Here is a 25,605-nt window from a genome sequence, read left to right on the forward strand (position 1 = left end):
GGTGGAATGGCGCATATGAATAACAGGATTCTGATTGATTTTTTATTAAATATTGTATTTTCATACCTAAACAGGAACAGTAACAAGAGTGTTCAAAATATCCAAAATATTTATCAATTTTCGTAACAAACAACGAATCAGAGCCCATTTCCTTAGCACAGCACGTAGCATAATTTCCCCCAAAATACCAATTTATGCCATCGTTGCCATAGAGTCAGAGAGGGTAAGAGAAATTGACCATGTTTCATGCTATCTGTCTGGTGTAGATGTCGGCGCACTAATTTCCAACGATAGTGTGACACACAAACTCAACACACAAGTCACAAGAACAACAGCACATCACATCACACCACAACACAGACATTCACAATTCAGAAAGGGGAAGGTGTGCGTGCGCTTGTGTGTGACAATAGATATTCACTTTCGGGAAGGAAGTTCAACCCCATATCTGAGAGCATTTTTTTTTCTTGTTCGTCGGATATTAAAGTTGTCCCCATCTCCAACCACATCCATCTCTCCAAGAGTGTGTGTATCGATATCGGTAGGGTAGATAAACACGTCTAAAATGTCCAACAACGTAATAAACACGATCTTGTTGTGTCGTGTGACCGGAGAGACACCTTTGTCGTCAGGTTGGTCGGTTATAAATAGAGAAAGGATTAGCCCTTTTGTTTTGATGCCGGAAGTTCCGGGGGAAGGATAATAATGGGGTTCACGTGGGTGTATGTGTGGTCGTGTTAATGCTCGGACACTCTATACGGGTATTGGGGGGGGTATATTTGTGTGTGTGTGAACGAGAGACGACAGAAGGAGCTCTAGCAATTAACTCGGAACAACAACCATGTACAGATCTTTTTTTTCGTAAATATAAGTGGAATTAATAACGAGGTAAAATGGTTTTTCTATAGAGAAAGATAAACATAGTTTCGATAAAATGAAAGAACGATGAATTAGAGCTACGATTATGTAACGTACTAAATCAGAAATCGGGGAGTTTTTTTTGGTTTTTTGTTTGGTTTGTAGGAACTGCACTCCATTTTCGAAATGGGTTCTTTTTGTGTCATTTTTAAGTGTATTTTTTGGTGTTTTTGCACGGTGCTGCTGCGCCGCACCATCAGTTTTTCAATCAAATTACAATTTGGCTTTCGTTTGTTATACTTTATTCCTTATCATTAGCTTACAAATACAATAATTTAGTCCTTATCATTAGATTAGAGCGTTATCCTTATTGTTGATTAATTCAAGCTTGCTTTCAATCATGGAGTGAAATTTTCCTGCCAATGGGTGGGGTGGATTAAATAATTGAAGCAAAATTATAACAAAAACAATAAATAAAACTAACTCTAATGAAGAATCGCTAGCAAAAGTTGTTCTAACGATGACGAATCGAGCATTGAACGAACGTGGTGGATTCTCAGCTTTCGCTGGTGGCAAGCTTGCTGCAGCTTTCGAGTGGAATAACCCCTTCCAGCACTGCGCGCTTGTTGGAGGAGATCTCTTATTTTCCTCCAATTAGTGCAGAAACAAACTCTTGACCTCGTTTTGCCTTGCAGAGCTGCACAGCTGTGAAAGTGTGTCCTCGCTGGCAAGAGTCACTTCACTTCAGATCAGAAATGATGGAGAACGGTGTAAAGTGCTTCAAACTAGTTCAAGCAGGGATTTTCATTTGAATTTTTGAAAATAAGTTGTTTTTGCAGAATGAATTCGTTTTTACTTAATATTTTTACCGTTACTTTATTTTGTCTAGATTTTATTTAATATTTTTAAATGCAGATTTTTTTTTCATAGAAATACGTTACACATTTGTTCGAAAATTTAATCTGCTGTGATTTGGCAGATCTTGTAACGTGAGCAGGATAAACTTTTTGCTTTCAAACCTACAACCTTTTGCATTGTTTTGCTAAAAATTAATGATGCCGTTGCAAATATTTTTAAAAGTTTATGTTGAAAGTTGTCTATCCTTTTTCAATCTATATTTCATGGTCACAATAGATCCTAAGGAAAATTTGACTTCAAAAACATAGGTGCATGTATAAAAAAATCGTTCGTATTTATTTATATTTTTAAAGATAAACCCTCCCTATCAAAAAGTCTCCAACAATCCGGGGGCAAGTTTTTAGAAGTGAAATTAAAGAAAAACATTCAAATCACCTTTCCATAGCTGGGTTTCAATATTTGTGTATTTAGGCTCACATTAAAACTTTTGTAAAATGTTTTTGTTTTAATTCGACCTTTTGTCCTTTCGACGTTTTGTCCATTCGACCATTTGTCCATTCGACCTTTTGGCATTCGACCTTTTGTCCATTCGACCTTATGTCTTTTGACCTTTTGTCATACATTCATCCTGAACATTGAACTTTCTAATACAAACTATCTCAAAAAAAGAAGTACATTTTCATGATGAAAATCAAATTTTCAAAACAAAGAAAAACTTGTTTGCTGCAAATTAATACATTTTTTCAAGATTTTTGTCAATGAATAAGGTCAATGCTAAAAATTATGAATCAAAATTAAAACAACGGTCAAACCTCATATTTTAATTGTTTTCATTCGATTTTAGGTTTTGTTCCATCTCCTTAAATGTCTTATTTTATTTTAAAATATGGCAAGAACTGTTTTGAATTTAAAATAAAAATTTAGAAGAATTCTACAAACAGTTTATTTTTGGTCCATCAGGTTTTGTTCGTGGACATAAAACAGATTGAAATCACATTTTCATTGATTTTTCTGTATTTTTATGTTTTATAAGAAACATCGGTGAGACTTGTTTGTGAATTGTTAAAAAAGTGTTGATTTTTTACCGTTAATTTTTAAAAGTTTTCTTATAATTTTTGATGAACAATTTTTTTAAAGTTAATATGTTCTTAATCATAGAATATTCAAAAAATAAAGAGTTTCTCCCTTTAAATTAATTTTAATTCATAAAATAACTGTTAATTTTGTTAACCCTGAACCAGAAAGAAAATAAGTTTGAAAAATCAAATGTTATTGTGTACAATTATATTTTTTGCCTTAAAAAAATAAATATAAATTGTACCTGATTTGTTTCTATTATGTTACAAAAATTACAAAATACTAAATTAATAAAAAATAAAATGTTTTTTTGTAAGACACTTTCGAAATGTAACTTTATTGAATTTCACTTTTTTTTTGATAAATTTCAGGTCATACCAATCAGACTTTCAAACTATTCAATTCAAAAAGTTTGAAAATTGTGGAAATTCTTATCACCTTTTTGGATTAATGTTAATAGAATGTATACATTAAAAATAGTCTTATAATTATCAATATTTTCAAAAGTAATTTGTCTATTTTCAAACTTTGATTGAGAATTATGGAAAAAATCAAAAAATGCCTCGATTGTGTATGCAGACGAATATTTTAACGGCAAATATTTTTCAAAGTTTATGTCGCCCTCCCCCTTCAAAATTGGTCTGAAAAATCAGGGGGCAAAAAAAAATTCAAAAAAAAAAATCAAAATTTCCATGCAAATAGAATTCAAATCAACTGAAAACAATCTAGAATGCATTTTTCTGCATTGATAATCATATTTAGTATGTTTGGGCTTGTTTAAAAATGTTTTGAATTTTTATGAAATTTCAATGTACAGCACCGCAAAAATTTTATTTTTCGCATAAAATATAATTTTCTTCAATACTTAGATATTTTTGAAATTAATGATGGCAAAACAACTGGACAGGTGTATAATGCATTTTAAAACACTATTTTCATTAAAATGTTGTTTTTTTGCACCCCCCCCCCTCGACTTTGGTCAGAGTCGAGGGACATAAACTTCAAAAAATATTTGCAACGGCCCTAATACAGATAAACAAAAATTTACTCATATTTTTTTTTGAAGAGCATGGCTGATTTTTTATTAAATAATTGATTTCGTATAGGGATATTAAAAAAAAAAAACATCAGAGATACGGGGAATAGATGGAACGTATTTATGTAACACAACGTAATTCAGTGATTATTATGCCTTTTAAACCATGGATTGCAACAATGCCACTTTAATCCTGTTCGATGCTCGATTCGTTCGTTTCTTGTCTTGCGTTCATTTGCTATAATATCGTTAGCTAGTTTAGCACACTAGAAAAAAAACTGCTGGGAATCATCTAAAATTATTTAGAGCAAAAACAGCTAATTGATTGATTTATTAGAAAACAAAACTTTCAACTATTGAAGAAAGGAGTTGAAAAAAACTATACAAACAAAACCAAACCGGAAAGGATGGAATGAAGTTGAATGGTGAACTGAACTTTTTGATGGGAAAATATGAAGAAATTTGACTTTTGATCATAACGGGTGAATGATGTGGGTGTGATTAACATTCAAATGCAGCTTATATGTAACATTAACCAACAATAAAGTAAACGTTTGTAAAAGGTGAACACTACGGAACGTTTGGAGAAAGAGAGAGAAAGAAATATTTATATAAACTGGTTGATGAGCTTAAGATTAGACAGAGGAGAGAAAGAGACAGAGCGATAGAGCAAGAGAGAGAGAGAGCAAGAGAGCGAGAGAGTGAGTGGGCGTGAATAGAAACCTTGTCGGCGAGTCATTGTCTTTGGTGGAGGTTCCGCCACTTCCGCTGCCGCCGCCACCGCCGATCAAGCCACCGGATCCTTCCGCCATCAGACTTCGGCTGAACAGCAGCTTGGCCAGCGAGTCCAGCTTGGCGCTGACCAGCGGCGACCGCTCCGTGTGTTCCGATTCCGAGTTTTGGTCGTGGTCCGAGCTGACCGAGCGGCCCCTGGGGGGAAGGAAAAGAGAGAAAAAAAAATACGAATTAAAAAAGTGCAATATTGATTTTTTCTATGTAAAGAATAAATTAGTTGCTAACTTTCAGACTAACAACTGAAATTTTATGACCCTGATTAAGTTTTCCAAAGGGCGCACTGAGCACCATGATCTTCGTAAGTAGTTTGTATTTTTCTTTAAAACAAAATAAAATCGAAATTTATCGTAAATGCATCGAATATCAAAATTGTATTGAAAATATCGCCATAATGTTTTGAGAAAACCATCCAAACTTCAAAATTTATAGTAGTTGGAATCGGGATGATGTCAGCTAAAAAAAGTCACTCAATGCAATTTTATTGTATTTTTAAAACGCAAAGATTCTCGAAACACAAGATTTTAGTTGTTTCAACATAGGTATCAAATAATTATCAAATAATTAGGACATTTTTAAAAAAATACTAAAAATTTCCACAAAATTACTAATTCTCGAAAAATACTGAAAATTTTAGTGTTTTATAATATGGGTCATTTTCTGCCCACTTACACAGCACTTGCCCTAACCCCTCTTCAATTTCCGTGCAACTTTGCTCTAAGGAGTTATTTAGATCCCTGCTTATGAATCCGAGGTTTTCAGGTATTCCGTGACGGAGGGGTGGTACAACAACTTTTATTATTATTTTTTATTTTTTTCTAAGACATGTTTTTCAGTGATTTGTAGCTCGAACCCGTGAAGAGAAAAAAAAATTGGTGTCAAGGGGACTTTGTGTAAAATTGGACGCCCGATTTGATGGCGTACTAAAAATTTTGATAAAACGTATTTTTCATCAAAAAGCTGTCTCAACCAAGTCTCAACTGTCAAAAATCGTGAAACATGTGAATTTATGGTAAATGCAGGGTGGTTACACTTTCGCGATTTTCGCGGATTTCGCGAATTTCGCGATTTTCGCGGATTTGGCGCGGATTTAGTCAGCGATGGCGCGGATTTCGCGGATTTACAAAACTGAAAAATATTTTTTTATTCCATACATTTTTTTGTTTTATTTAATTCGTATAAAGTACCTAATCATGTCTTGATTTGAAATTGAGCATTTTTGACAACTTCAAATATCATTATTAATAATTTTGCAAGATTTTTTGTCAATTTTTTATTCAATATTTGTTAGATTCGTTTCATAGTTTCAATAATGTTATTTGAAAAATATAATCAATGTTCATTAAAAATGATCATAATAATACATTTTAAATTTCTAGTGTACCTTATTCGACTCAATCTTGTTGGCTCAAACTAAATTTAAAAAAAATGGTTAAAAGCAAAAAGAACAATACCATAAAAATTAAAAACAAAATTCTAAGTTTTTTTTATTTTGCTATAGGGGTAATTCTCCGCCAACTCACACAGCAGTTGCCCCGACCCCTCTTCGATTTGCGTGAAACTTTGTCCTAAAGGGTAACTTTTGTCCCTGATCACGAATCCGAGGTCCGTTTTTCGATATCTCGTGACGGAGGGGCGGTACGACCCCTTCCATTTTTGAACATGCGAAAAAACAGGTGTTTTTCAATAATTTGCAGCCTGAAACGGTGATGAGATAGAAATTTGGTGTCTAAGAGACATTTATGTAAAATTAGACGCCCAATTAGATGGCGTACTCAGAATTCCGAAAAAAAAGTATTTTTCATCGAAAAAAACACTAAAAAAGTTTTAAAAATTCTCCCATTTTCCGTTACTCGACTGTAAAAATTTTTGGAACATGTCATTTTATGGGAAATTTAATGTACTTTTCGAATCTACATTTACCCAGAAGGGTCATTTTTTCATTTAGAACAAAAATTTTCATTTTAAAATTTCGTGTTTTTTCTAACTTTGCAGGGTTATTTTTTAGAGTGTAACAATGTTCTACAAAGTTGTAGAGCAGACAATTACAAAAAATTTTATATATAAACATAAGGGGTTTGCTTATAAACATCACGAGTTATCACGATTTTACGAAAAAAAAGTTTTGAAAAAGTTAATCGTCGCTGATCATGGCCGTTCATGGTCACCCGCGACAGACACGGACGACGAAACAAAGAGAAACGCAAAATGTAACTTTTTCAAAACTTTTTTTCGTAAAATCGCGATAACTCGTGATGTTTATAAGCAAACCCCTTATGTCTACATATCAAAATTTTTGTAATTGTCTGCTCTACAACTTTGTAGAACATTGTTACACTCTAAAAAACAACCCTGCAAAGTTAGAAAAAACACGAAATTTTAAAATGAAAAATTTTGTTCTAAATGAAAAAATGACCCTTCTGGGTAAATGTAGATTCGAAAAGTACATTAAATTTTCCATAAAATGACATGTTCCAAAATTTTTTACAGTCGAGTAACGGAAAATGGGAGGATTTTTTAAACTTTTTTAGTGTTTTTTTCGATTAAAAATACGTATTTTCGGAATTCTGAGTACGCCATCAAATCGGGCGTCTTATTTTACATAAAAGTCCTTTTAACACCAAATTTCTATCTCATCACCGTTTCAGGCTGCAAATTATTGAAAAACACCTCTTTTTTCGCATGTTCAAAAATGGAAGGAGTCGTACCGCCCCTCCGTCACGAGATATCAAAAAACGGACCTCGGATTCGTGATCAGGGACAAAAGTTATCCTTTAGGACAAAGTTTCACGCAAATCGAAGAGGGGTCGGGGCAACTTTTCCCGATTTCGTGTGAGTTGGTAGAGAATTACCCATAGGCTGGTTATTAATCGCAATTTTGAAAGAAATTAGTTTGATCTGATTAAACTTTTGATTAAATAAATTTAGTGATCACCATACTGCGATCCACGAGAGAGATTGGTGTCCTTTTTATTTATTTTTAATTTTATAATTTCTAAAGATGATAACTGAACTAAGCTCAATAGCTGAAGATTTTGTCTGACATCTCACTAAGAGGGACAACTTGTACTTGGTTAGGCAATCCAAAAAAAATCGGCCATCCAAAAAAATTCAAAAATGTATTTATTTTTGAGAATTTACCGATTGTTAAAATCATCTACATAATCTTGAAAATTGAGCAATATTTTTTTTATTATTCGAAAGATAATATTATATAAAACAAACTTTCTGAAGCGATCTTGAAAGTTCTATTTTCATTTTAGACATAATGGAGTGTATTTATTATTCAGTTATTAAAAATAACCTCACTCTGATTCCAGCCATAAAATGGTTAACTATTTGTAATTGTTAAAATTTATTTTAGAAGAAATATGTTATAATTAGAAATTATTTTAATTTGATAAAATTGTTAAATAGAAGTCAAGTCTTTCACAGCTTATTTGAATTCAATAAAAAGGATTATGATTTATTTTTGAAATTAAATTCAGATTGAATCAGAAAGACTAAAATTTCCAAGACATTTTCGAATTCTTTGTGACATTTCTTTTTTTAAATTTCAATACATGAATGTTTCTATGCGTTTTCATGAGAACAAATGTAGTTGTTTAAGTTAAATAGTTTCGATATATGTTTAAAACTTTGTTTAAATAGCAATAGGCAATATTCAAAAAATCTTTTATCCGATGAAATTTCACCTAAATTGTAAATATTCTGAAACTCCATTTTAAATGAATAATATTTAATGATAAAACAAAATGCCCAAAGAAACAAATTGATTGTTCTTTTTCCATGAGTCAAGTGCGAAGATACAATGGTACAAACACATTTGACGTGCACAATTTATTTTACACATTTTCAATCTGAAGTTTTTAAGAATCACTGTTAGTATACAGTCCAGACTCGATTATCCGAAGGCCTCGGAAAAATTTGACTTCGGATAATCGAATCACGAAAAAAAATGTTTTTCGTTGTCTAACTTTTGATTGTTGAGCTTAGGTTTGACCCCAAAACTACGCTAAAATGATTAAGAATTTTTTAAACCAAGATGGCGGCCAAAATGGCGGTGCAAAAAAGAATTTTATTTTTTAATAGGCAATCAACAACTCAAATTTGACTAAAATGGGGTCATAGAACTCAAATTTTATATGTTAGAAACAATACAATGAAAAAAATACGAAAAAACAATTTTGTTCGTGATTCGATTATCCGAAGTCCCATACAAACCTTCGGATAATCGAGTCTGGACTGTAAATCATGAAATACAATGGCAAATAAACTTTTTGGAAAAAGCTTTACTGACCAACCCAGTAGGTACATGTTTTTTTCAAATATAAATGTTAAGACGAACCTAATCAGTTGAAAAATATTTGTTTTCGAAATCTTAACAATGCCATCGCTGTTTAGCGGTATTAACTTATTTAAGTCAGGCATTTTTTTTATTTTCGTTATCAACAACACGTTTCACAATTTGATGAAAAATTAACCTTCAGAATTAAACATTTCTGGCAACCTACCAAATTAAATGATAGATGGAATATAAATTTAAAATAAAACATATTAGAATAAATAAATGTTTGTTTAACCCAAATATTTATTTTTATATCGAATGTTTATTTCTTGATATTTGATATGTAAACCCCAAATCTATTTCACAAATTTAAATTTCTCTTAGTAAAACATAATTTATATTTTTTGAAAGAGTTCTTACAAAATGACCAATAAAGAAATGCGTTTGCTAACTTGTTTGATAAAAGTGATTTTGAATCTTATACTTAATTAGTATTTAAAAACACTGAATTGTTTAGAAATTTTGCGAAAAAATGTATGGCGCGGATTTCGCGGATTTGAAAAAGCTCGGCGCGGTTTTCGCGGATTTGATTTTGGGAAAGTTGTAACCACCCTGTAAATGTAATGTTCTTTTCGAATCTGTAATACCCCAAAATTTAGGACACGATTTTTTATTTTCCTGTTTTTTTAAACTTTTTTTAGTTACAAAAATTTTGATATATACACAACAGGAGCTTGAATTTATTTTTCTTGAGTTATCAGAATTTTACAATTTTTTTTGAGGGATTACAAACGTACAAAGGGTCTATGCAAAATTTGCTAAAGTTTACAAAAAAAAATATTTGCAAAAGCACATGATTACATTTTTGGGAGTAAAAACATCGAAAAACTTGTCTAATTGGTCAAAACTAACACTTTTCATAAAAGTGAAAAAGTATTATAATGTTTGGTTTTTCACAATACATTACATCGGTGAACCTCGTTGGATAAATACGAAGAGTGCTGAAAAAATCAAGTTTTGCAACGAGTTCCATACAACATTTTTTGCAATTCCAAAAAACACACACTGAGTGAAATTTTATGTCAAATTTTCATTTTTTTTGTTAATAAATCGTTTAAATCAAAAAAATGTTGAAAAATGTTACTTTTCAAAACAAGTGCTGAAAAGTTCAACTTTTCAGCACCCATTTGAGTGCTGAAAAGTAGAACTTTTCAGCATTTATTTTGAAAAGTGTTGCTATTCGATTCTGTTATTTTTGGTACAGAAAAGTAGGCTATTTCGTCGTTCAAGAATGACAGGAAAAGTAAGTAGTTTCACGACGGAATTGCAAAAATTGATTTTCAGTCCTTACAAATAGTATGCTTTGAATTTTCGTAGTATAATTTGATACCTTCCGCTTTCGACGAACTCTTCAATATCGACAAAAAAAATGAGTCCAGTATTTTAAAGTACGCAGTATTTTAAAGGAACGCTTTTTTTTGCAAAAGTACTGAAGTTTTTAGTCTTCACAATATGGATATCAAATTAACGGAAATTCTCCATTAACTTTATAGAAATGATTCTTCTTTTCAAACTAAAATTTTTCGCTAAACTACATAATTTTTGGAATTATACACAAAAATTTAGTTACTTTAAATGACAGGAATCAAGAAGTACTAAAACAGAAATTTGAAGTTCTTTTTTTAATTTGTAGCTTTGTGAAAATTATGAGTATTTTCAAAAAATTATATTATTGATTTCAAATTGAATGAAACAATGATTCTATACCATTCCTCAATATTCTCTATTCTTCAGAGTATTATTTCCCAAATTGACCCACTTCCCAGAATTGCACATTCCCCAGAAATATTTGTGATCTTGAAAAAAACAATGTTATGTTTCTCATTTCAACTTTTGTCAGCAGAAATTTCAAGTTAAGAGAGTTTTTCTTTTTTAGAAAAAATTTTTTTTGACAGCAGTTATCACAAAAATGGCGAAATCTTAACTTTAATACTGAACACTTTTCGAAAAAAAAACGTACGTTAAGTGACAAATATACATTCTTGGGAATGAAATAGAAAAATGAAAAATGATTCCTGAAGAATTCCTGATCATTTGAGACTTATGTTGCTATAACTGAAATTTAAAGTAGTTTTTCTAAAAAAAACATGCTAAAGTTAAAAATTTTAGCATTTTGATAAAAAAGTAATATTGCATTCGTAACGTATGAAAAATTTCCGATCATTTGATACCCATATTGCAAAAATTCAAAGTTTTTTTTTCCAAAGTACGCAGCTTTGTAGAAGTTTAGAGTACTTGAAAACTGAATCAAATATTTTTTTCTAAATTTTGTGAAATCAAATTTGTAAAAATAGCTCTTCATAAATTTCGTTTTCCCTTTTGATATTTTTTTGATAACGTGACTTTTATACCTATGACCAAGCTTGAACATGTCTGAAAATATTTTTATGGAAAAGATCAAAAAATTTCCTACCAATTTGCTTCAGGAATTTCCAAAGTCTCAATATAGATTTTTGAATATTTGAATTGCTTTTTTGTAAGGATAGTAGGGGGTAATTTAAGGAAAACAACCAGTTCAAAATTGGTTTAAAAATTTGTTTTCGCTTGAAAACGGTACGAGCAAGTTAGCACCATATTCTCTTCGGAAAAGTTGTACAGCACTTTCTATGTGCTGGAAAATCGATTTTCTTATTACACTCTAATGGACAGCTGCTATAGTTGTATGAAAACTTGGCCATCATGGTCCTAGAAAAGAAAATTTCAGTCAAATCAAGAATTACAAAAATCAAATTTCAATAAAAGGTAAATTCTTGCGAGAACTGCTTAGATCAAAACGTAATGTCAAAATTTAGAAAATTTCATTATCATAAAAATTCTGACTATCCTGCTTAATAAGCTAGAGATGAACTCTTTTCATCTTCATTGCAGCAGCACAGTGCCCATTCAAATCCAGATCAAAACCCTTTTTCCTCAACTTCAACCTCACAACGTCACTTCAAAGCCCACTCACCTGAACAACATCCTCTTGCTGGCTGCTGAGGGGGCCGGCAGCTCGGTGCGAGCATCGTTGAATTCCGCCGCGGATTGAGCGCGTCTCATTTTCCTCTTTTTGCGCCGGTAGCTGGACCTGTGCGGAAAAGTTGCGTGGGTGGTGGAGAAAAAAGTTCATTAATTTAATATTTTTTTCTCGCTGTGGAAATTCCAGCTGGTCAGCGGATAGTGCGGAGAGAAAGTGTGGTTAGTAAATGACATGGAGGGAAACAAATAACGAGGATAACTAAATTACTCGGTGAATATAAAGCATTGCATTGCGTGTGGTGCCTGCAGCAGCAGCAGCAGCTGGATTTCACTGCTTTGACCATATATTTTTGCCTCATTTCCTGTTGCATTTAGCATTCTTCATTATTATTGTTGTTGTGAAGCCACCCGAGTATGGCAAAGGGTGCATGTTATGAATGCATTTCAGCGCACAAATATGGTGCAAAATTGTGCACTGTTTTTTTTGTGTTTTGCGATGGTGCCACATGTGCAATGAAAAATGAATTAAAGTGAAATTTATGGGGTGGTTGTGTGTAAGCTTCCTTTTTTTTTGCTCTCTTCTAGTGCTTCAGTCATTGCTCTCTCTTTCATGTTGTGCAACGTGCATTTTTTTTATTAATGGACGAGCTCGAATATAGTTCAATGCTTGCGCCAATAAGGGTCACGATGACGTGCAAAAAAAAAAAAATAAAATAAACGGTGCAGAATTCTCTTTGAACTATTTCTGTATACCATTTTGCCTTCCTCACTGAGGTAAGGCTATAATCCTGCTCGAAAAATGAACTTTTGAAATACAGCTCGTAGACATATATTCATGTATACCTATCGACTCAGAATCGAAAACTGAACAAATGTCTGTGTGTGTGTATGTGTGTGTGTGTGTATGTATGTATGTGTTCAAAATTCTTGCCAAGTTTTCTCAGCACTGGCTGGACCGATTTTGATCAAACCGGTTGCATTCGACTTGGTTTAGGGTCCCATACATCGCTATTGAATTGTTTGAAGTTTCGATAAGTAGTTCAAAAGTTATATATAAAAATGTGTTTTCACATTTATCCGGATCTCACTTATATGCATGAAAACTATGTCTGGATCCATCATCCAACCCATCGTTGGTTAGGTAATCAAAAGACCTTTCCAACGAGTCCAAAACTTTGAAGATCTGGCAACCCTGTCTCGAGTTACGACCACTTAAGTGATATTTATGTACTTTTTTGATGCCGAATCTCACTTAAATGTATGTAAACGAAGGCCGGATCCATTATCCGACCCATCGTTGGTTAGTTTATCGAAACACCTTTCCAACGAGTCCAAAACACTGAAGATCTGGCAACCCTGTCTCGAGATATGGCCACTTTAGTGATATTGATGCTCTTTTTGGAAGCCTGATCTCACTTAAATGTATGTAAACTATGTCCGGATCCACCATCCGACCCATCGTTGGTTAGATAATCAAAAGAACTTTCCAATGAGTCCAAAACATTGAAGATCTGGCAACCATGTCTCGAGATATGTCCACTTAAGTGATATTGATGCACTTTTTTGAAGCCGGATCCCACTTAAATGTATGTAAACTATGTCCGGATCCACCATCCGACCCATCGTTGGTTAGGTAATCGAAAAACCTTTCCAACGAGTCCAAAACATTGAAGGTCTGGCAACCCTGTTTCGAGATATGGCCACTTATGTAATATTTATGTACTTTTTTGAAGCCGGATCTCACTTAAATGTATGTAAACTATCTCCGGATCCACCATCCGACCCATCGTTGGTTAGGTTATCAAAAAACCTTTTCAACGAGTCCAAAACATTGAAGATCTGGCAACCCTGTCTCGAGATATGACCACTTAAGTGATATTGATGCACTTTTTTGAAGCCGGATCCCACTTACATGTATCTAAACTATGTCCGGATCCACCATCCGACCCATCGTTGGTTAGATAATCGAAAAACTTTTCCAACGAGTCCAAAACACTGAAGATCTGGCAACCCTGTTTTGAGATATGGCCACTTAAGTAATATTTATGTACTTTTTGGAAGCCGGATCTCACTTAAATGTATGTAAACTATGTCCGGATCCATCATCCGACACATCGTTGGTTAGGTAATCGAAAAACCTTTCCAACGAGTCCAAAACATTGAAGATCTGGCAACCTTGTCTCGAGTTATGATTACTTAAGTTATATGTGTGTACGTTTTTTCCTGGATTCAAAAAAATATCTGAAATATGTGTTCAAACCACTCATATTACCCATTGTTGGTAAAAAGTGAGGAAGGCATCAACCACATAGGTGGATTAAGTTAGTTTTTTATTATTATTTTTAACTTTCAGCATATTGTTAAATTTGTCAGCAGCGCGAAAGCAAAAAAAAACTTGTTGCTGCGTGTCTCGCCAAACAGAGTGCCATTTCGAAGCTCAATTTTACATCAATTGTGATGTGTGCTTTTTTGCTTGCTTTTGTTTTGCTATTTTCATTTCGAGAGGTGGCACTCACCGACCACGCATGCAATGGATCGGGTGGAAATCGGCAAGTTCCATGCAACTGCATTCCCTGCGGAAAAACATGTTAGGATAGGGCTCAGCAAATGGCAGTTTGTTATTTGTCAGCCGGGGGAAAAATGTCGAAGCTCGAGGATTAGTGGGGGTGATGGATGGAACAGTTGGATGAAGAAGCCTGATGAGTTTTGTGGTAATCTGAGTGATTTACATGAGTTTTGCGATAACGAAACATTCGTAATTCTCTTTGGGTCGTATTCTTTTTTTGTTTTCACACACGTTATGAATATTTTTTGTTGACATTTTGACATAAAATAAATTAAAATTGAATGATATGAAACGGTGAGGACCAAATGAACACCATATTTTTTGTTGGATGATTTTTGATGATTTTAGCAATTATTTTGCGGCTCCTGCCAAATTTGAAATTTGTTTATTGCTAAATTAGCTATAAGAACGCTGTGGGATAATATCTGTAGGTTTACAAAAAATATTGTTTTTGACATGTTTCAAAAAGCATTTGTTTAATTTTGAAATGGATCAGCATTTAGTTTAAAAAATATTAAATTAGACCTTTTTAAGATATTTTGAATATATTTTCAATTTCGAGCTTTTCTCGAAAGATAAGATAAAAAATATTCCATTTTGAATTGAAAAATTGGAGCAATTATTTATGTGATATCGGCATTTGAATATTTTTTATCTTAAATAGGGAAATAGTTATTTTTCATGTTGATTTTTTTAAATTTTATTCAAATTTTTGCTTTTTATTGGTTTTTTATATTTTTGAAATTTAAGTCTACTAGAAAAATGATTTTATTCGTCTACTAAATTGCAACAATAAAATAAGTTTAAATTCATAAATCATTAAGGCTATGGCTAATTTCGAGTTTTTGTCTCCCGCCTTCAAATTTCTTTAAGATTTCATAAAAAAGGGCAAATAAAAAAAATACATGTTTTTAAACTTTTTAAACGTTTTTCATGAATAAAAACTTCACAGTTTTCTTTTCCTACTTTCCATTTGATTTTTTATAGTTGTACTTCTTAATTAATTTTTACTAATCCGATTCAAGTTTACATCATTCAAGCACTTTTTTTTGCATATTTCATTTTATTTTTTTCACTTGTTTGTAGTTTTAAGAAATCTAACAAATTTAAAATTTGGAGCTTAAAAATCATTTTTCAAATAAGCATTTCAATTCTGCTGCTGAGTTTGTAAAATTTGGATTAGTTTATTTTTTCTTTTTCTATCAAGATTTTGAGATTTCAAAAAAATTACATTTTTTTAATTGAGTTAAAATGCACAAAATTATTCTGAAAATGGTACACAGTTAAACAAAATCAGGGAAGGGGTATATCTTTTATGCCAGAAAAAAATTGTAATTTTTCCTCTGAAAATGTGTGATTTTACCAGTTTTCTGGAGTAATGTAACTTTTTCAGTCTAAATATTGGTAAAATTACAACTTCCAAAATTATATTTTTTTTAATGTGTTCTTAAATAATATCTTTCAAAATTTACTCAAAACACAGAAGGAATAAATATAAAATGTCACTGAAGTTTTGATTTTCACAGAAAGAAACGGTAAAAATTAATTAAAACTAATTGAAATGCGCATTATCCGCGTTTATTTATGTTTCTATATTCTTAATTTGAAAAATTTTACAAAATATCGGGAAACTACAAAATTCTCGAATTTTTTATGCTTTTTATAATCACTCGAAAATGAACTTCTTTATTTGACCTCGTAGACCCACCTTCACGTATACCTATCGACTCAGAATCAAATTCTGAACAAATGTCTGTGCGTGTGTATGTCTGTAAGTCCGTGCACCGAAAAATATGCACACGATTATCTCTGGACTGGCTGAACCGATTTGGACCGTTTTGATCTCATTCGATCCGTCTTGGGGTCCCACAAGACCCTAGTTAATATTATGAAGTTTAGAAAAGTACTTCAAAAGTTATGCTAAAAAAACGAGTTTAGCTAAACTTCGGAAGTTTGTAAAAAGGGTGGTTTTTGTAAGAATATTGTTAGAAAGGTATTTCAAAGACCTATCCAACGCGTTCAAAAGATTGAAGATCTGACAATCCCATCAAAAGTTATGAGCACTTAAGTGTTATTTATACACTTTTTTTAGGTCGGATCTCAAATATTTTGATAAAAAGTTGTCCAGATCTATCATACGACCCATCGTTGGAAAGGTAATCAAAAGACCTTTCCAACGAGCCCACAAGATTGAAGATCTGACAACCCTATCAAATGTTATAAGTACTTGAGTGTTTTTAATACACTTTTTTTTAGGCCGGATCTCAAATATTTTGATAAAAATAAGTGATATTTATACACTTTTTTGAGGCTGTGTAGTGTATTCACTTTATGAATGCGAGGAAGGCACCAACCACCTAAAGGTGGATTAAGAAACGTTTTTAGAGGTAAAATTACACATTTTTATTACATAAAAAATGTACCCATTCCCAGATGTAAAATTACCATGACTTTTTTACTTTGTGGCCGATTTTTTGTCTAATCCTTTCTGTGATTGTTTTGACATTAATATTTTAAAGAAAAGCTTTCAGTTTGATTTTCAAAAAAATGATACTTCCTAATATTTTTTTCTCCTAATAGAAAAATTCTACAGAGATTCTGCATAATAATGCACGACACAAAAAAGTTAAACAGGAAAGAAATCAATCAGCCACTAAGTACTAAATAGATTATCCAGTTATGAAGTATACAGACAAAGTGATAGAAATATTACATCAAGAAAATGGTGACAGATCTTGTATCAAAAAAGTGTTATTTAACATTAGGAACTGGTGAAACAGTTCCTGATGTTTTTTTTTACACATAATGTATGTAAAATTACTCAAAAAAACTAACTTAATCCACCTATGTGGTTGATGCCTTCCTCACTTTTTACCAACAATGGGTAATATGAGTGGTTTAGACACATATTTCAGCTTTTTTTTTAGGTCCAGAAAAATAAGTACACAGATATAACTTAAGTGGTCAGAACACGAGACGACAACCCTGTCTCATCAATTATGTGGACTCGTTAGAAAGGATTTTCGATTACCTAACCAACGATGGGTCGGATGATGGATCCGGACATCGTTTACATGCATATAAATGAGATCCGGATATATGCGAAAACACATTTCTATACATAACTTTTGAACTACTTATCGAAACTTCAAACCATTCAATAGCGATGTATGGGACCATAAACCAAGTCGAATGCAACCGGTTTGATCAAAATCGGTTCAGCCAGTGCTGAGACAACTTGGCAACAATATTTGACACATACATAAATACACACACACACACACACACACACACACACACACACACACACACACACACACACACACACACACACACACACACACACACACACACACACACACACACACACACACACACACACACACACACACACACACACACACACACACACACACACACACACACACACACACACACACACACACACACACACACACACACACACACACACACACACACACACACACACACACACACACCCACACACACACACACACACACACACACACACACACACACACACACACACACACACACACACACACACACACACACACACACACACACACACACACACACACACACCCGTGAACCGTGGGGACAGGTGAGGGTCCCTGCGGAGCTTAGCTGCCAGCTACCGGGCGGGTTGCAGTAGGCGGATAGCTGTCGGCGATTGCATACATTCATTGCATCGCCCCCGGACCAGCAGCGGGAGGATGTCTAGGACGTGGCGGAATTGAACAAGGGCTCTGTTTAATTTCTTCGAAAAAAAACCACATGGGTCCGTAAACACCTCTGTCAAGCGATCGAACGCCGCTATAAGTGTTTTAGCCCAAAACCTCACCAAACCCCGAATCCAAGATGTGACGCGACCCGTGTCGAGGGATGCATGGCTGGGGGGGTTCAACAAATTCCCAGTCGATAACGGAGCCTGTGGGGCACAGGGGCGAACCCCACACGTAATTTGCCCTTACTGCGTCACGGCAGGGCACTGGCGCAGCGGACCGTATTTCCCTAGCGACTCGTGGGATTCAAAATGAAGACAAGTGAAACAAACCAACAAAAGGGTCCCGATGCGCCCCAAGCATCGGAAAACACGGAGGTAGAAGAGGACGCAAACGTCGAAATGGCAGGAGGCGAGTCAAACGGCGGCGACACAGCAGGCGGGGTGGCGAGCGCGTTCCGTGGAAGCGGGAAGGTGTTGAGATCCCCAGTGTTGAACCAGGCGGCTGCTTCGAGTCAGCAGATAGGAGTAATTGGAGAGGAGACTCCCAAGTCATCCTTGTTGAACTTCGCCGGCAGTACCCCTCAGGACGGAGTCCTGCTCGGAAGGACCGCGTTGCAGGAGGTCAGAAGGAGGGTTAACGAACTCTTTGATTTCATCAAGGACAAAAACAACGTCCACACCAGAATCAAGCAGATGGTGAATGGAGTCAAGGCAGCCATGAATGCCGCAGAGCGCGAAAACAGCTCGCTGGTGGTGACGCGGAATTCACTGAAGCTCAGAGCTGAAAGAGCCGAAGAAACGCTGAACGCAAAACTGGAGGAGGAAGCGCTACGGGAGAAAGAACCGAAAACGCCGCCCGGCCCAGGCTCTAAAAGGGACAGGGAAACGCCTGGAGAGGAGGAGGACGCAAAGAAGCAGAAGCAGGGGAATGGAGACAGTCCGGACCCAGCGAAGGAGCCAGAACCAGACCCAGGGAAGGAGGAATGGGAGAAGGTCAAGAAAAAGAAGCGGAAGAAAAAAGGGAAGCAGAACGAGGACACCCAAAAACCCAAGTTTCGCAGGGAGCGTAACAAAGGCGAGGCTTTGGTGGTCGAGGTGAAGGAAGGTGTTTCGTACGCAGACCTCCTCCGGAAAGTACGAACCGATCCGGAACTCAAGGAGCTTGGCGAGAACGTGGTTAAAACCAGGCGCACACAGACCGGAGCGATGCTTTTTGAGCTGAAGAATGACCCCGCGGTCAAGAGCTCAGCTTTTAAGTCCCTCGTCGAGAAAGCCGTAGGCTACGAGTCGAAGGTAAGGGCGCTATCGCCGGAGACAACGATTGAGTGCAGGAACCTGGACGAGATCACGACGGAGGAAGAGCTAGAAGATGCGCTGATCGTTCTTCTGGATGACCGCACGACATCGATGGCAATCCGGTTGAGGAAAGCCTACGGCGGCACGCAAATTGCGTCGGTCCGACTATCGACGCCTTCGGCGTCTAAGCTGCTGGAAGCCGGCAAGGTCAAAGTAGGATGGTCGGTGTGCCCACTGAGGCCTGTTCCTCGAGTGACCCAGCAGATGACGAGGTGTTTCCGCTGTATGGGTTTCGGCCACCAGGCGAGAAATTGCGACGGTCCCGATCGAACCAACAGTTGCAGAAGATGTGGTAGAGAAGGCCACATGGCAAGAGACTGCAAAAATAAGCCGAAGTGCGTGCTCTGTAAAGAAGGCGATGGCAATAGCCATGCGACGGGTGGCTTTAATTGCCCGGTGTACAAGAAGCTGGCCTCGGGCAAAAAGTAGTGGAGGTGTCCCAGGTGAACCTCAATCACTGCGACACTGCACAGCAACTGCTGTGGCAGTCGACCGCGGAGACGGGGTGTGACGTGGCAATTATTGCAGAACCGTACCGAGTTCCTCACGACAACGGAAACTGGGCCGCGGATACAGCAAGAATGGCGGCGATACACGTGATGGGGCGGTACCCCATACAGGAAGTGGTCTCGAGGGCGTTTGAAGGATTCGTGATCGCCAAAGTAAACGGAACCTTCTTCTGTAGCTGCTATGCTCCCCCAAGATGGACCTTGGAGCAGTTTCAGCAGATGCTGGATAGTCTGACCGATGAACTGATCGGACGAAGCCCGATCGTTATCGGAGGTGACTTCAACGCGTGGTCGGTCGAGTGGGGTAGCAGATGCACCAATGCTAGGGGGTATAGCCTAATGGAAGCTCTGGCAAAGCTAGACGTTAGGCTGGCGAATCGCGGAACCAGCAGTACCTTCCGCAAAGACGGTCGTGAGTCCATTATCGACGTTACGTTCTGTAGCCCGCGACTGGCGGCCGACATGAACTGGAGGGTGAGTGAGGACTATACCCATAGCGATCACCAAGCGATCCGGTACAGCATCGGGAGACGAGCCCCTGTACCAGATAGGAGCAGCCGGTCCTACGGAAGGAAATGGAAGCTGCAGTACTTCGACGAGGGTCTCTTCGTGGAAGCGCTCCATTGGTGTGATGGTCCCCAAGACTTGAGTGCCGACGTGCTAACAGCACAACTGGTGACAGCATGCGACACAACCATGCCGCGGAGACTGGAGCCAAGGAACTGTCGTCGTCCAGCTTACTGGTGGAATGAAGAACTCGGTACCCTTCGGGCAAGTTGCCTCAGCGCCAGAAGACGAGTCCAGAGAGCAAGATCCGAAGCAACTAGAGAGGAGCGCAGAGAGGAGTACCGGTCTGCAAAGGCCGCGCTCAAGAAAGCGATCAAATGCAGCAAGACAAACTGCTTCAAAGAGTTATGCCAAGACGCTGATGCGAACCCTTGGGGGAGCGCATATCGTGTCGCGATGGCGAAGATCAGAGGCCCATCGATGGTGGCTGAAACGTGTCCCGACAAGCTGAAGGTCATTGTGGAAGGGCTCTTCCCAAGACATGACCCAACGACATGGCCTCCTACACCGTACAACGACGAAGGGGGTAGCAACGCCGAAGGTCATCTGATCACCAACGAAGAACTTGTGGCAGTAGCGAAGAGATTGAAGGTGAAGAAAGCTCCCGGCCCGGATGGAATCCCGAATTTCGCCCTGAAATCGGCGGTTCAAGCATTCCCGGATAGGTTTCGAACAGTCCTGCAGAAATGCCTGGACGAAGGACACTTCCCCGACCCGTGGAAGGTTCAAAAGCTCGTGTTGCTGCCGAAGCCAGGCAAACCACCGGGGGACCCATCATCGTATAGGCCTATATGTTTGCTGGACACCCTCGGAAAGCTTCTGGAACGGATCATCCTTAACCGGCTGACCAAGTACACGGAGAGCGAGCATGGCTTAGCAGCGAGGCAGTTCGGCTTCCGTAAAGGGAGATCCACGGTGGACGCCATCCGGAAAGTGGTCGAGAAAGCCGACGAAGCGCGGAGGAAAAAACGCAGGGGGAACCGTTGCTGCGCAATAGTCACGATTGACGTCAAGAACGCGTTCAACAGTGCGAGCTGGGCGGCCATAGCAGCAGCGCTGCACAAAATGAAGGTGCCTGACTATTTGTGCAGGATCTTAAAGAGCTACTTCGAGAACCGCGTGCTGGTCTACGACACTGCCGATGGACAAAAAACCGTTGTTGTTACCGCGGGAGTTCCGCAGGGATCCATTCTGGGTTCAGCACTGTGGAACGGAATGTATGACGGAGTGTTGACACTGGGGCTACCCAACGGCGTAGAGATTGTTGGCTTTGCAGACGACATAGTGCTGACGGTAACCGGCGAAAATGTCGAGGAGGTCGAAGTGCTGGCTATGGAGGCAATCGCAATGATCGAGAACTGGATGCTCGAGGTGAAGCTGCGGATCGCTCACCAAAAGACGGAGATGGTTCTGGTTAGTAACCACAAGAAGGTGCAGCAGGCCCAGATACAAGTTGGGGAACACGTAGTGCACTCGAAGAGAGCGCTCAAGTACCTCGGGGTGATGGTGGATGACCGGCTGAACTTCAACAGCCACGTCGATTACGCCTGCGAGAGGGCGGCTAAGGCGATCATGGCACTGTCGAGGATTATGCCGAACAACGCTGGACCCAGGAGCAGTAGGCGCCGCCTCTTGGCAAGTGTCGCGACGTCCATACTTAGGTACGGCGGACCGGTATGGTGGACGGCGCTGGGGACGAAGCGAAATCGAGCGCTGCTCGACAGAACGCAGAGACTGATGGCCATGCGGGTTGCAAGCGCGTACAGGACCATTTCGTCGGAAGCGGTTGGCGTTATAGCCGGAATGATCCCCATCGGCATCACACTGGAGGAGGACACCGTGCGCTACACCCGGAGAGGCACGAGAGGTATCCGGGAAGCTGCGAAAGCCGAATCGCTGGCAAGGTGGCAACGTCAGTGGGACACCACGGAGAAAGGCAGATGGACGCATCGGCTTATCCCGTCCGTATCCACGTGGGTGAGCAGAAGGCATGGAGAGGTCACCTTCCACCTCACACAGTTCCTGTCGGGCCATGGCTGCTTCAGGAAGTACCTGCACAGGTTCGGACATGCAGAGTCTCCGCTCTGTCCGGACTGCGTCGATTGCGAGGAAACACCGGAGCACGTGGTGTTCAGCTGCCCTCGCTTCGAGGCAGCGCGAAGCGAAATGCTGGCCATTATCGGAGCAGACACCAGCCCGGATAATGTGGTGCGAAGAATGTGCAGCGACATCGCCAAGTGGAATGCGGTCGTCGGAGCGGTGACGCAGATCACTTCGGCTCTCCAGCGGAAATGGAGAGACGACCAGAGGAGGAACGACTAGAAGCCTAGTCGAAAACCCACGAGTGTGGCTGTGAAGGAGAGCACGTTATGATGGTCGGCTCTACCAAATCGGTACACGTCTCGATGGTCACAGGAGTTGAGAACCCACGAGTGTGGCTGTGAAGGAGAGCACGTTATGACGGTTGGCTCTACCAAATCGGTACACGTCTCGATGGTCCAAGGAGAGGGCTGCATATGACTAACCGATCAAAAGCAACGCGATTCTTGGGCGCGGTTAAACCCTCGCATGGACTCATATGTATGTAGAACAGGAAATGGTTCTAGCACCCGGCATGGATCCTGTAAGTAGACTAGTGCAGAAAATGCAACGCCTCCCCCCGAAGTTATACCGAAAGGTGGTCCCGGGGGGAAAAGGGCACGGCGTTCAAGGACTGGTTTAGTGGGTCGGGAAAACTCTTTTGGTTTTCCCAACCCCACACTACCTGAGAAATGAATTCTCAGGTGTCTGATAGCAGATTCCGACCTTGTAAAAAAAAAAAAAAAAAAAAAAAAAAAAAAAAAAAAAAAAAACACACACACACACACACACACACACACACACACACACACACACACACACACATACACACACACACACACACACACACACACACACACACACACACACACACACACACACACACACACACACACACACACACACACACACACACACACACACACACACACACACACACACATACACACACACACAGACATTTGTTCAGTTTTCGATTCTGGGTCGATATGTATTCATGAAGGTGGGTCTTCGAACTTTTGATAAAAAGTTCGTTATAGAGCAGGATTATAGCCTTACCTCAGTGAGGAAGGCAAAAGAGGCAAAATTCAACCATACAAATTTTTAACCTTCCAAAATTCAACTTTTTTATCGGATCCTAAAACATTGATTGGGTTAAGATTTTTTGGAAAAATTCTACTAAGAAGCTTTTTTTTGAAGGAGGCTTTTAAAAATAATTAGCTTTGCTTATCAAAATTCGAATCAAAAGTTCATAAAAATGAAAATTTCTGTTTTGAGAGTCCAAATTCTGTCCACATTCCACATATAAATGACTAAACATAACCAAGTAGAGCAATGATCTGAGCAGAATTTTAGTTTATCATTTTACAAAAAGGTATAAAATATGTACAGGAATACAGTCAAGGACATAAAACAGGATTCTCAAGACAAAAAAAAGAAGACAAACATCTGGACCAGTGGGGGACCCCAGCGACTTGCGACACAATATAGGGAATACACCTACCTCGAGGGCCGCTCCTGGCAGAACCGGTCGTGGCCGGTCGTCTCCATGACGCGGGCTTCCTTCTCCTCGGCGCCGTTGCGCTTGTTCATCGTCGAGTAGAGGTTGAACATTTTGAGTTTGGTTTTCACATTGGTCACTTCGCACACGCGGACGATGATCTTGCGGCCACTCTTGATGACCGTGTTGATTGTCTTGTACAGGGAGAAGGACTGCTGCGGGGGATGCTGATGGTGGCCACCAGTGACCGGAGGAGGAAGAGGAGGAGGTTCAACGACGACTCCGCGGGGATTTTGGAGCGTTGGCGGGGGTGGTTTTCCGGCGGCAAGTAACGGAGGAAGGGCCACAAATGCCTGGTGGTGGTATTGATGGAGTTGGTGGCGGTGGAATCCGTTGGAACACGGAGGTGGTAGTTCGGGGATGACCCCAAGCGCAGGTCGGGGCTCAACAGCTGCTGTGGGTGTCGCAGGAACTGGAGCACTGCCCGCAGTAGGTGCTGCAGTGGCTGGTGAAGGTGGCTCAAGCCGGGGTTGCTTTGACCGTGGAACCGATGGCTGTTGTTGCTGCTGTTGCGGTTGTTCCGGATGAGACTGTTGCTGAGATGATTGATGATGTTTGTTCGTTGTATCCTGTGTTTGTGTGTGCGGTTTGAGAAATTGTGGGTTTTGGGCACGGACGGACGTTGGTTGATGCAACGTCATGATTGCTGTTGATCATGTTACGAACTTCCCTCCCACCTCGCTGAGTAGATCAGAGCAGTGAGCAAGTCCGTCAGGACGACGAAACGTGGACTTCATAATACAAAGTCCTGCTGACAGGAGGGGTTGATTGAAATGTTGCGATTTGGTGGGCAGGGTGTAAGATAGAGCTTTTAGCGGTTTATGAGCGGAACATTGTTTAATTGGACCGAGCTTATCGTTGCGATATTTGCTTATTAAAGTGAATGACTTGTGGTTTGAATGGAATCGTTTGATGACTACTTTATTATACTTAGAAATTCTTTTTAAAGAAAAATATTTAATTTTTTCCTTTATAGAAGAATATCTATCTAGCATCTATATATAAAATTTAACATTTTTAATTGTATATAAAATTAATTAAAATGAAAGCTTCCGAATTTTGTCTCCTTTCAACATTTTAACTTAATTTTTTTTTTCATTTGGTCGAGTTATATACTGCTCATATTTGGATTGCGAAATTGCATCCAAATTTCGCAATTTTGCCATGTCTTTTGCGAATATTTAAAATGTAAAATCTTTCAATACCAATTCATTTGAAATTCTTAATCTTAGTATTAATAAAACTTTATTTTGAAACTTTGCTGAAAAATCACCTTCTTTGAACAAATCCTG

General features: G+C 38.3%; 1 protein-coding gene across 7 annotated transcripts in view; it reads right to left on the minus strand.

Annotated features, from left to right (window-relative positions):
* The window catches only part of LOC120417700 (slowpoke-binding protein-like), a 113,412-nt gene that overhangs the window by 34,769 nt on the left and 53,038 nt on the right, over nucleotides 1-25,605 (minus strand). For 4 of the 7 annotated variants that reach the window (XR_008212679.1, XM_039579857.2, XM_052711316.1 and 1 more), the window contains exons 2-4: nucleotides 24,257-24,882; nucleotides 11,920-12,036; nucleotides 4,553-4,759 (exon numbers count right to left, since the gene is read on the minus strand). The exons of 1 other annotated variant lie outside the window; for it this stretch is intronic. Coding sequence is in view for 5 of the 6 variants with exons in the window: in XM_039579857.2 (XP_039435791.1) it covers nucleotides 4,553-4,759; nucleotides 11,920-12,036; nucleotides 24,257-24,882 (950 nt within the window). In the remaining variant the exon portion in view is untranslated. The remainder of the gene's footprint in view (nucleotides 1-4,552; nucleotides 4,760-11,919; nucleotides 12,037-24,256; nucleotides 24,883-25,605) is intronic. 2 more of the 7 variants (XM_039579865.2, XM_039579871.2) reach the window with 2 other exon arrangements.

This window comes from Culex pipiens, unplaced genomic scaffold, assembly GCF_016801865.2.
Source record: "Culex pipiens pallens isolate TS unplaced genomic scaffold, TS_CPP_V2 Cpp_Un0001, whole genome shotgun sequence".
Lineage (NCBI taxonomy): Eukaryota > Metazoa > Arthropoda > Insecta > Diptera > Culicidae > Culex > Culex pipiens.